The sequence below is a fragment of the Mizuhopecten yessoensis genome, unplaced genomic scaffold (assembly GCF_002113885.1).
Source record: "Mizuhopecten yessoensis strain PY_sf001 unplaced genomic scaffold, ASM211388v2 scaffold8071, whole genome shotgun sequence".
Lineage (NCBI taxonomy): Eukaryota > Metazoa > Mollusca > Bivalvia > Pectinida > Pectinidae > Mizuhopecten > Mizuhopecten yessoensis.
In genome coordinates this window covers 510,015-523,249 of record NW_018407364.1, presented here as the reverse complement: position 1 = coordinate 523,249, position 13,235 = coordinate 510,015, and the positions used below count along the sequence as shown (strand labels likewise).

The 13,235-nt window shown below is 36.8% G+C and overlaps 1 protein-coding gene across 1 annotated transcript; it reads right to left on the bottom strand.

Moving 5' to 3' along the window:
- Positions 1-2,406: 2,406 nt before the first annotated feature.
- On the bottom strand, positions 2,407-12,856 carry LOC110454872 (cytochrome P450 2B2-like). The gene is made up of 4 exons (XM_021504624.1): positions 12,480-12,856; positions 5,199-5,714; positions 3,708-4,151; positions 2,407-2,607 (listed from the first exon to the last, which is right to left on the bottom strand). The coding sequence occupies exons 1-4, from the start codon at positions 12,826-12,828 to the stop codon at positions 2,429-2,431; spliced, it is 1,488 nt and encodes a 495-aa protein (XP_021360299.1). The 5' UTR covers positions 12,829-12,856; the 3' UTR covers positions 2,407-2,428.
- Between the last annotated feature and the right edge of the window lie 379 nt (positions 12,857-13,235).

Genomic DNA, 13,235 nt, shown 5'->3' with positions numbered 1-13,235 from the left:
AAAAAAAAATCAGAAAGGTTTGTCCCTTAGTGTAGGGAAGGTGTTTAGCCCCGTACAATCTGTAACGGCCACATTTCGGTACTAAATTCAATATATATTCAAATATATCTACTTTATGCTTATGCCTATTATCATTGTTGACATTTAATTGTAAATGTATGACTGGAGAAGGCTGTGATAAATTGTAAAAACTTGTGCCCCTTCCCTTGTTTAATTTTATTGGCAACAAATTTATGTTTAAAGCTAAATAAATTAAAATTCTGAACATCGGCAAGTGAGTAATTGACTTCTAATGATGAATAATTGCTGTTCAATAAGTTTGAATACGGACTTAAAAATCATATAACTTGATTTCATAGTGCGGTAAGTGCCCTCTCTGGGGGCCCCTTTGGAAACCGTTTCATCTCGCTCGCACCACTTGTGGTTACTGCCTAGTCAGGTGACTGATATCGGCGCTATTTTAAGCAGGGCTTTCCCGAACAATTCAAGTGGTCAAACTGGACATTTGGAACGGACTTTGAATATGGGGATAGCGAGGGAACATAAGTGGAAGTGCATACAATATATACATTCATTAAAAAAAAAACGCCTTTTCACGTGATGTCCCTTTAACACCTTAGTTTAGATCCAAATATAGCTGTTTCAAATTCTCAGGTCCCTGTGGTTTTGCCCTCTGAAAACGATTTCAGTTTTTTTCATAGGGACCTTTGATCGGAGAACATCACTCGCTAGCTTACTTACTTCGGCTAGACAAACGTTTTGAAACAGAATTTACTTTCAGTGTTTAATTAAGCAAACGTCAAGTTTCTGTGTGATAACGTAGAAAGACATGTTGTGTGGTATTGCTGCTACATGTAAAACAACGTATATATAAACACACACGACAGATATACTGTCCGTGTACGCTACACTGTGTAAACATTCGTATGTGTAGAAAGGTTCTGCTATACGATTATTTACCACTGCTTAGGGTGATACAATGATTTATTACATACACGAATCTTACTATCGTGATGGTAGCACTACAAATTCCTATATTTCACTTTGATCATACAAAGTGTTGTTGTATCAAAACCTATTTGGTCGAAATCAGAAAAATAAAATAAATCTAGAACTCATCGGTTCTTATCTATTGAACAAATCGATGAGTGTTTACAATAATGAGTTCCGAATGATTTAGCGTCATTTTAATTCTATATGACGTGACGTCATTAAGCCATTCATGACGTCGTTTTGTAAGCCATTGTCGTCTAGTTCAATTTATGGTGGAAACAATTTGAATATTATTACAGGGTTATTATGAGTAACGATTTACAAAAGATATAATGAAAGCATATAAATTAATTGTAAGTATATTATGTAGGCAATACCACATATAACGTCACCGATTACACTCGTTCATTTAGCAAATTGATATATATTGCACTAGGGCTGAAGCCGTTGTGAAATATATCCACACATGCAATGCATTCGTGCAATATTGGACGTCAGACGAATAAACATGTGTGGTACAGCCTTTTTATCAATACGAGGAAGATTATATTTACCGCAGGCTTGTTCGTGAGATAAATTAACTGAGATAACTATTCCCACCTTAATTTGATGGAAGTTAAAATCTTGAGAAAAAAATATGTGTCAATTGAACACAGGAAGTTCCTGGTGTTTCATCAGGGAATATCATTAATTGCTGGTAGGTCAATTTGGTGATATACCTTACTTTCCTGTGATCTGAGGACATACGGCTTTAAACCGTTTTACGTAGCCTTCTCTTAATGGAAAACATGTTCTTCAAATCAACAATTACTATAGGTTTCCTTCATAGTATATAAGGACTCTTTTGTTTTAATTTATAATTCGAATTCCATAGAGTTTCCTACGATCACTGCATCATTTGAATTAAATGGTAATCTCATTTACGACAAAGATACTGTCACATCACATATTTGTTTTCGGAGAACGCAAGTAGACTTTATTTGTATATAGCTCAGAGTCTTTTGTGATTTCCTTGGCAAAGAACCCTTTAAACGCAAACCTTGTTGATAGACACCTTTTGAACATTTGTATGAGAATATGATTGTCCTCCACTTTTCTCTTGGAGTGCAAACTCTTGACAAAGGAACGGCGTATTCTGTTGCAAAAGGTTTGAATATTGCGTTCAAGGTTGGGGGGATTTTGTCCTTGAAATCAGCAGCTTTTAATAGACCATAATCCAAACGTATGTCAAACAGGTCACCAACTGATCCAGCAATAGAATTGAGATCTCTAAATGCATTCTATTTTAAAATATGCGTATCTCCCTTACTTAACGTTTTGCAACAGATACGTTTTGACAGTATTTTATTTGACAATATATTCTATTGCTAAAATTGAAACATTCAGTTTACACTTTACCAAAACCAAATCGGTTCATTGAGTCAAACATTTATCATTAAATCTTAACAATCCGACATTTGAAATCTTTCGGCGCCCGTGTCAGCCCTGGGATAGACTCGAGTGAGGGAAGTTGGTCCGGTACCTCAGGGAGGATCTCAAATCTCTGCAGCAATGATGTCATCAGTGTGAATAGTTTCAGCCTTGCCAAGGATTCTCCGAGACAGGTTCGTGGCCCTGTCGTCACAAAGTGATTTTATATTTAAGTACATTTAATGCACATTGAAATTAAGAATATTGTAATTCAAATATATCTATCAGTTGTTAGTAAATAGAGTAAATCCTTGTAGGAATTATAATTTGTTATTTCAGCATAAACTGCCAAACCTTTCTAACAAAAGAACTAAATGAAGTGGTAGTTTGTATGAATTGATTCTTATTCAAATACTGTTAAAGGCAATAGAGATGTTTTCTCCAACACGAGATCTCCCACTATAACATATCAATGTCTATATAAGTATTTGCAAATTTTACAGAATTTTGCTAAGCTTGAACATCACTTTGTTTAATATATATTCAGTTTCATCCCGAACTATTCTAGTGCTTGTATATACGTAAGGATTTAAGTATATTTTGATCGGGTAGAATGCTGTGCCTGGTGCCTGGTGCCCTCGGGTTAGAATACTGTGCCTGGTGCCCTCGACACGATATTTCAGTGAGGTAACACTATAAATCGGCATCAGTACCGCGCTATCGCAAGGATGCAAGGATGCAAATACACCAACACATATCCTCCAGCACACACATACTGTTACACACAAGAAGGCCCGTTCTTTAATAATCTTACCTGCTAATATGACGCTAAACCCTATACACTAAATGAAACGTATCACACTAGTAAAGGTGTGAGGAGTGGACGTTTGATAGTTATAAGCTATAAGAATTCAGTTGGTCTTGAAAGAAACTTAAATAACTGCTAAGGGAGAATTTCTTAAGGCAGTACATGGATTGTGACTACCGCTAGTAACAGTTGATACTATTTTGCTGATTGATCATCTTTGGTTGCTCGAACAATTTCTTGTGTATTTTCATAAAAAAATCCAAAAAAATCAGACAAGTGGTATCTTCTATGTTTAAAAATGTTAATAGTTATCTCCCTTCTTGAAATACATAACGTATGAAAATATGTATTCATACGCACAGCCAGTGTTAATCAGGTCAGTTTCATCGGAAAATGAAACAGGTAACATTTGGTAGTTGCATTGAGTCCAACTTAAGTAGAAATTGATATATTTCCCATTAACTATCAAACCATCGATTAACACATTAGTTCTTACCTAGCGAGAAGGATATGACATTTCTCTCTTTGCCATTGAGTTGTCCGTCCTGTCCTAGATATCTATCGGGATTAAATGTGTCAGGATTTTCAAAGATGTTGGGATCGTTCATTACGGAGTCAAGGGAAACCAGGATCATCGACCCACTTGGTATAGTCATTCCACGGAACTGGATGTCCTTCGTGGCACCATGAGGCACAGAAAATGGTGCGAAGTTGGCCATTCGATGTACTTCTGTCATAAACGCCTCGTTGTAAGGCAAGGCGGGTTTGTCGGCGAGTGACGGAAGCCTGGACGTCCCGACCACTGACTCTATCTCCTTTCGAAGTTTGTCCTGGATGTTTTTGTTGTGAAGAAGGTACAGTATTGCCCACACAAATATGCCAGATAATGTGACAGTTCCGCCAAGGAACAGATTTATGATGATAGCTGACAAGTTTATATCTGTGTAAATAAAACAAATAGACTTTTAGTGCTGGGTGCAAATGGTTATGATTGTTTGTGCATAAATTAGTAGGGTGGGTTTAAAGTGAAAATTTCGCGGTGTGGCAATGTTCGCGGTTTTTGATTTTAAGTTAATTATCGTGAAAATATCCACATGCAGTAATCATTTATAGATTAAACAGATAACAGATAAGCAAACTTTAAGAACTATTGCTAAGCCGAACAGTTCCTCGTCGCAATCAGGTTAAGGAGTCACAACCACACATACTTTTACAGTATATAGAAAATCTCGAATTCATGTACGGGGATACTATTTATACTGCAAACAAGGTTGCCTCCTTGTGATCACTGATAGTTAGTCGTTATATTATATGAATATAGGGTGGTCGGATGGTGCGGTGGATAGCGCACATGCCTTTCACCAATGCGGCCGGGATTCGATTCCCCAATCGGACGTGAAGAGATATGGGGTCACCTGCCAGACCAAGTGGGTTTTCTGCGGGTACTTCGGTTTTCTCCCACAATAAGACCCCCCGCGCGCTAACATCCGGGCCAACAAGAGTGATTAATATAAGTTGAAATAACTTGTTTCATAATTGTTGTTAAATAAATAAAGTCCATATTTTTTTTATTACATGAATAATTCAATTATAAAACACAATAGTAAAGACACATACATAGACATTTTCAGACAACAGATGATGATAAGTTATAATTTTCATTACCACACTGTATTTTCAGGGTTTGTCGTACATAGATAAAACGTCGCCGCGTAGATAAAATCTCGAGCCCGCTTTAAGTGGCCTTTCGATTTTATCCACGTGCTCTCGATGAGAAAATTGTTCTCACGACCAACCTTGAAAATACAGTGTGATGATATATAAATAACTTCACAGGCGGTGATATGTGGTCCAATAAGTTTAAAGTTACAATCCGTATATTTACTTTTCTCATGTAAATACTAATTTATGTCATTTAAGCGACAAACTGATACATAATCGTTATGAATGAATAAAACAAATAGGTACATAAATATTTCCTGCGTACCTTCAAAAATCTGTTCATCCTTGCCTCGTTTGTTTTGTTCGGTAAGGAAAGCATCAATGAAATCTCGTTGATTATCTTCGTCAAACTTTGTCCTGTGTTCATTAATTTGTTCATCGATACATTCCTTGATATCGTTATAATTGCTAATCAACTTTTTGATATTGAACATGTCCCCAGGAAGGTACCTGGCACCAGGTAGGTTTCTTACAGCTCCGCTCTCCACTGTTAGCCGAAAGTTATCAGCAAAAAGGGACGTCAATCGCTTAAACCTTGCGTCAGTGTATTCAAATCTATTTCCAAATGCAATACTGCATGTGACATTAGACACAGCCAAGACTGTCAACGGCTTGATGTCAAACGGGCACCCGTTGTGTTGCTCAATGCTATCTAAGTAAGATGCTGTTTCTTCTTTTACTCTTGATTCCAATGACCTGCCTCCAAATCCAAACTCCCGAAGAGTTTTCGAGGAAAATTTCCTGGTGAGTTTCCAGTGTTCGCCAGACGATGACCCAATACCTAAAGTTGAATAAACAACGACGAGTTTATTCGTTATGAATAGATATTAATTTGTGAAAGCAAATACAAATATCCAGTTTTCAGAGAAACAAGACAGAGTTTGAGACAGAATAAATGAATTATAAGTAATCACAACTCCAATCTAATTAAAATTGTATCTTCCCATCGCTCCCGTTCACGCGTCATTTCGACTCAGTAGACTGGAGCAATACGAAGATAGATTTTAATTAGATTGTCACATGAACAATTATTAGGTCAACATCCTTGTTGTTCAAGCATGCGGAAGTAGATTTCAATAGACCACCGTAATTCCATTCAGGTCTAATTCGTAACAATTCTAGTCGATTGTTTTTTCTTTTGAAATTCCTTTGAATCCAAATTAAAAATATTTTATAAAATAAGATGTGTCTACTAAGGTTTGATTTCACGTTAAGATATATTGAGAATAGAGGATAGTTTACCTCCAAATAAAAAATTCTAATCGACCAACATATATATGATTCATCCTTCAGATTTTTGTAAAGACTACACAAATTACGTTTCAGATATTGAGAATAGTATGTCTTAAAATTATAATGATTTAAGCCTACTTGCATATAACTCATCCTCCAGATTTTTGTAAAAACTATCGAAATTCCTTTTCAGATGCTGTGAAATAATTAGTTTTCGTTTGATTTTTTCTTTTCCGTGATTTCGTGGATCATCTTCATGCACGAATTTATAGATCCACCAATTTATTTCAAGTTTTATATAAAGTAATTCTCCGTTTGAGTGGGTACTCGTGATCCACGAATTCATGTGCCAAAATGGTGTTTTGCTGGGAAACTACGAAATTTTGTTCCCCCGAAAATATCTTATTTCATAGTAACTTGAAAATAGGGTGCCTTCAATTACAATAATTTCAAGCAAGTTAATCCATTCTTACAATAGCACTAAGGGCCATAGTCATTAGACTTTTCATTCGCGAACATAAACAGTAAAACGACGAATACAAAAATTCTGCGAAAATTGAAGACGGGAGAAAAGTTTATACTGTATTACGCTTTTAATTCGCGGCGACAATATTTCGCGGTTTCCTAGTCAGTGCATATCCGCGGGGGTTAAATTTCGCTGTGCACCCGTATCAATTGTGTCTTGCAAAGTATTTGAGTCTCATCATTGAAGGGTTAAACCTCGAAATACAGGTAAACCGTTTGAAAACACTGGTCCCGAGCGTCGTCATCCGCCAGTGACTTCACACGAAAGAAACTCAAATGTGTATGTACCTTTGTAGGAGTAAACTATTATCGATTAATCACATTCATAAATATGTTGTGGCCCTTAACATGTAAGTGTTGTTTTTACATGGACTGCCCACTTGTCCGGCGATAACCTGATTTGAGTTCATTTAAGCTTGCATAACAGCGTTGGGTTATAAGTATTTTCAACATGTTGTGATAAGGTCCGTAAAAGTGGTAAACATTTTCGATAATTTCGCTGGTGTTTAGAATTCGCGGATATTAGTCAAAGCGCGAATATATTGGCATACCTGGATTGTCAACTATTATGTATCTTCGTCTGTTATGATTTTATAGTTTATACTTGTTCATATATCTCTAAATCGTTAATGACCAACACAAGGGAATGTGAAAAGTTACGTCATTATGTCAGCTTTACGCGATAGTTAATTTTACACGACGTATTGTGTACACTTATTGAGCATATGGATTTTAATTGTTTTCTGAAACGACAAAAACCTGGTAATTTCGCTGCGGTTTAATTACTGCCTTTTTCGCCCTCCGTAACGAGGACGAATTTATCATCACAGCGAATATAAGTAAACATCATAATAAACAAAATAATGTAAAGGGCGAAATTAACACTGGGCAAAAATTGATAGCACAGGGGAAGGGCGAAAGTTTGACTGGGCGAAAATTTTTCGATATATACAGTAGTAAAATACATTCTTGTATCCGGACAAGTCAATGGCTCATATCTTCGACTTAAGAAGTCGAATTCTTTTTATTGGTGTGTTCCATAATGATTTTATGATCCTATAGCACACATTAATATAAGTTTGCCAGCAATAGAGATGTGTATTAAGGACCATAACAATAATTGCTAAAATAATAATTATTTATATTTACATTTTGATAGAGTAGTTACGCTTTATTTAGTTATTTCGAAAAGTTCTTTGAACAGGAATTAAGTCTTGACAACAACGAAATTGATGACGTCACAATAGAGTTTGATGGCGTTACAATAACAAATGTTGTTATAGTCTCACAGCAGCACTGGTCCTTTTTAATGCATTGCAACGGAAGGATGCAGAGCAAATGTAAATAAATATCATTGAACTGACCAAAAAAGTAAACAAACCAGCCTACAAGTATATACGAGTATATTAAATTTATTAAAGATTTAATAACAAGTGCACCCCAACTTGAGCGAACCTATCACATTAACTGTGCGTATACGAACTTACATCAAACTCGAGCTGCCTTCGACATCAGATCATACCATTTATGAGGTAATTACATCCTCGATATCCCGGGGTTACGCTCACTTTTGCTCTCTGCACCCCTGGAGTATGTCATAGCAAAAATAAAGGCACGAAGATAGCTGTGTGATTGGTCTCAGGTAAAAAAAAGAAGAAGATAAATCGCTAGGCTGATACCTGTCCTTTAAGGATTACAAAGGAGAGACGCCCGGCTTCAAAGCCTGTCAATGTTTACCGTTACGTGACCAGAAGATTCTTTTGATTTACATGAAAGGATCGAACTAGTCTTCTCGTCTCGTCCACAAGGCGCTGCACATTGAGCTTTCAACTTTACTATGACATATACCAGGAGTGTAGAGAGCGAAGTGAGCGTAACCCCTGGATATCGAGGATGAGGTAAATATTGAATGTACATGTGTGTTTTTAGTTTGATGGATTTCATTATTACCAAGCTATGTAATAACGAAAATAACATTAACGAGAATAAATCCATGAGAAATGCCCTCATCGATATCCAGGGGTTACACTCACTAACGCTCTCTACACCCCTGGAATATGTCATAGAAAAATCGATGGCTCAGTGTGCACCAACTTGTAGATGAGACAAGAAGACTAGTTTGATCATTTGATGTACATCAAAAGAATGTTGCGGTCGCGTAACGGTAAACATTAACTGACTTTGAAGTCGGGTGTTGCCCCTTTGTAATCTTCAAAGGACTGGTATTAGCTTAGCGATTGGTCAGGATTTTGTTACCAGAGACCAATCAAAGAGCTTTCTTTGTGCCTTCAATTTCGCTATGACATATTCCAGGGGTGCAGATAGCGAACGTGAGCGTAACCCCCTGGATGTCGAGGACGCCCTGGAATATGTCATAGCAAACTTGAAGACACGTGTCTAGCTATTATATTTGTCTCAGGTAAAAGAACCTGACCGATCACTCAGCTGATACCTGTCCTTTCGATATTACAAAGCAGCAACTCCCCACTTCAAAGCCGTAAGTGTTTCTGTTACGCGACCGCGAAATTGTTTTGATGTACATCAAGTCATCGAACTAGTCTTCTTGTCTCATCCACAAGGTGCTGCACATTGAGCCTTCACTTTTATATTCCAGGGGTGTAGAGAGCGAAAGTGGGCGTAATCCCTGGATATCGAGGATGAGGTAATTATTGAATGTACATGTGTGTGTTTTAAATTTGATGGATTACGTTATGACCAAGCTGTGTAATAACGAAAATAACATTAACGAGAATAAATCATGAGACATGCCATCATCGATATCCAGGGGTTACACTCACTTTCGCACTCTACATCCCTGGAATATGTCATAGAAAAATCGAAGGCTCAGTGTGCACCACCTTGTGTATTTAGTTTAACCTTTTTTTTATTCACATAACACATGTAATACATACTACAAATATGATTAAACATAAATGAATTAGAGACAGAAACAAGTGTTAATACACTTATATAAATCTGTTACATTTCATCGTAACCAACATTATCAACTATAGTTTAGTGAAAGTGATGTGAATGAATTACAGGGGAAGTTAGAAAAGAGTTGGGGAAATGCGGTGTAAAAATATGGTACATGTACAAAATACGTTATATTCATAAAATCAGTGCTATGGGTCAAGAACTATCCTTCTGTTGCGTCATCGTTAATACACTTAATGATTGATTTTCATTGTGCCTTCAATTTCGCTATGACATATTCCAGGGGTGCAGATAGCGAACGTGAGCGTAACCCCCTGGATGTCGAGGATGCCCTGGAATATGTCATAGAAAACCTGAAGACACGTGTCTAGCTATTAGATTTGTCTCAGGTAAAAAGACCTCACCAATCACTCGGCTGATACCTTTTATTTTAAGATTACAAAGGAGCAACTTCCCACTTCAAAGCCGTAAGTTTTACTGCTACGCGACCGCGATATTCTTTTGATGTACATCGAAGGATCGAACTAGTCATCTTGTCTCACCGACAAGGTGGTACACACTGAGCCTTCAATTTTGTTAGGACATATTCCAGGGGTGCAGAGAGCGTTAGTGAGCTTAAACTCCTGTCCCTCGGATATCGAGGATGGAGAAATATGGGACCCTGAGTGATACGTTTGTACGCATTTGAAATAAACCAGAGTGGTATGCCATGATGCCCGCTATGTTAAACCACCGGGATGTTATTACATATACGTTTGCTAATGTGATAATTATTTTAAGGTAAGGTTTGCGCTCTCCGTGGATTTTTTTCATTACAATAATGTAGTAATGTGTCTGTATTTGTTCATTGGGGGAACCTCTATCCTTTCATGGCATTTTTAAGAAAATCGCCCGTCCCGTTTTTTTGAAGGAACAGCTCAAAGTTTTGATTTTTGGTTTTCTTATCAAAATGTATTTTATTTTTCTATTTTTAAAGAAATTGTAAAAATGATTATGATCTAGACATTTTCTTTAAAATTTGCTTGAAAAGTTAAGAAAAATCACGAAAACACAAGCTTTTAACATTTCATAGCCAAAATAGAGACGTTGCCATGGCAACAAAACGATGAAAATGTCCTGTTTCAAGGTCCAACGATTTCAAGAAAAATTGAGAACTCATTGATTTAAATATTTCCATTAAATTAAAATAAAATAAAATATGTGTCCCCGATCTCGTTTCCATGGAAACGGAAACTATATTATTCATTTCAGACATTTGTAACGAACCTGTGCTTTGTCGCAAGATCACTCACTTCAAACGCTATCAGTTTCACGCGTCTCGGATCCACGGTTTCAGACGACATGTCGAATAACGATGCTGTTATAGAATCTACCGACTGTTGTCGGGTTCCCATACAATCAACAAATACATTCACGCCTGGATTCTTCACGAAATGAGCAAAGAGAAAAGTTCGAATTAACTTCCAAAAATAACTCCCTCGTGGAGGTCAAGGTCCCATTCACGGTGTTCACTGTATTTATCTATTCGCGAAATTTGTTCCGGGGGTAAATCGAAACAATTTCAAATCTAACTTTCAACTCAGATTTCTATTGAAAAACTGGAATCACCCTATAGACATATCATACGCAATTGTATTGATACTAAATTGTGGAATAAATTTGAAGTGTTTGTTAAAATGTCAAAGTACTACTTTGTTTACATATCAGCACGAGCCAATACGCTGTTCAAACTATTGAACGAAATTGTGTGGACTGTCGATAAGGCGGGCATTTTTAATTTTAATTATAAATTATAAGTTAAAAAAGAACATAAGAGGCAGAGAAAACGTAAATATAAGTATTGAACTGTTTTTGTATGGTATTTATGATCTATTTAAGTGACACAGCTTTGCAAGCAAACAAATCATAATGCGCTAGCGCACATTATGTTGTTTGCTTGCAAAGCTGTGTCATTCAAATAGATCATAAATATCATACAAAAACAGTTCAACGCTTAAATATCACTAACTCAATTTTGTAAAATGTGTTGTAATGTTTATGCTGATAAACCGAAAGGCTAAAGGCCAATAAACTTATGAACTTATTAAAAAAAATCAAAAAAATCCTAAACGTGTACAGGCCAGGTAAAACTTCGGTTACTTATCAAATTGTTATTTACCTGTTCTGTTACCGAGGAGCTAAACCCATTCTTGACAGTTTAACGGTCATTGTGTATTGTGTTACATGCATTGTAAAATTGTGCATACTTTTAATTATAGTGATGAGAGAATTACAGTAATATATAGAGTGTACATTATTGCATACGAGCCTTCCGTATTTTTTCATTCCGTAATATTGATCAACAAATTGTACCAAATAGATATGCGGAGAGAAGCGCACAACGGGGCGAACGATTGTTAAATCGCCCAGTTTTGCGCACCATGTGTGGACGATGTGTGGACGGTGTGTGAACGATGTATGCACGGTGTGCGCACAGTATGTTTGGTGCGTTGTGCGGTCACACAACTGTATAATGTTTATGTGGATTTTATATGATTTTTATAGCTGTGACTTATTATAGATATTATAAAGGGTACACATGGTGATACTAGTAAAGAGATATATGTATGTAAATATGTAACGTATAGGTGTGTAATTTGGTGTTGCATGGTCAAAACCATCTATATCTTTGTACAGCATCCATACTAGCTGGTACCTGTTTGTGTGTGATGTCTATACTATACTGTGATCATCATATTGGAGAGACAATTAACATTCTAACCCGACCCGGTTGACTTTGTCATCATTCCAGGACCCAACCCGGTTACAAACGTATGTATGTTTTGTGACGTTTTAACAACTTTAAAATTACCTTTTCCTTCGAACACCTTCTCTGAGATATATCTGTATGGCCTGCCAGAGAATTCGTCCGCGCGCTTGATAAAAGCTTCTTTCAATATATCAATCCCATTGAAAACAACGGTAAGACTTGGTCCAACTTTTACACTAAACACGTCGCCATGTTGTTTTCGAAGATTTCGGAATGTATCCAGTATGTTTCCCTGTCGTAGCAGAAGTAGGTTTCCCAATAAAGGATAGCCAGGTGGACCAGGCGGGATGTTGGCCGGCCATTGCAGTGACCGACTGACCAAGCAGATCAACAGTATCACAACAATGGCCACTAGCACAGTGTTTAAGTCGAGGAGCGAGCCGAGATCCATGTTTGTTTTCCTCTACACATATACATGGGATGTGTGTAACGGTATAGCACTTGAGCCACCGTGGCTTATTTCCTGAGGTAGCAGAACGTCAGACTATTGTCGCGGTCACATCTTGCGGTCACCAACGTAGTTGTTATTTGCATTTTTAAACCCTTTTTGTTGGTGTGTACACACAATATGTATCTAATACATTTTAGTGTATTTTTGAGTGAGTTAATTTCTTTACATTATTTCACCTGCTCATCCAAACAAGTCGATAATCATCGCTTTAAGTTTGAAAGGAATTTTGACTGTGTGACGTCACATGCTTTCAGTAAGATTTACAATGTACATTACCGTGAGTTTGTAAAGATAGGTGTAAGAATTAGGAAACTTTGATTGTTGTCACTAAAAATAAAGTGTTATTT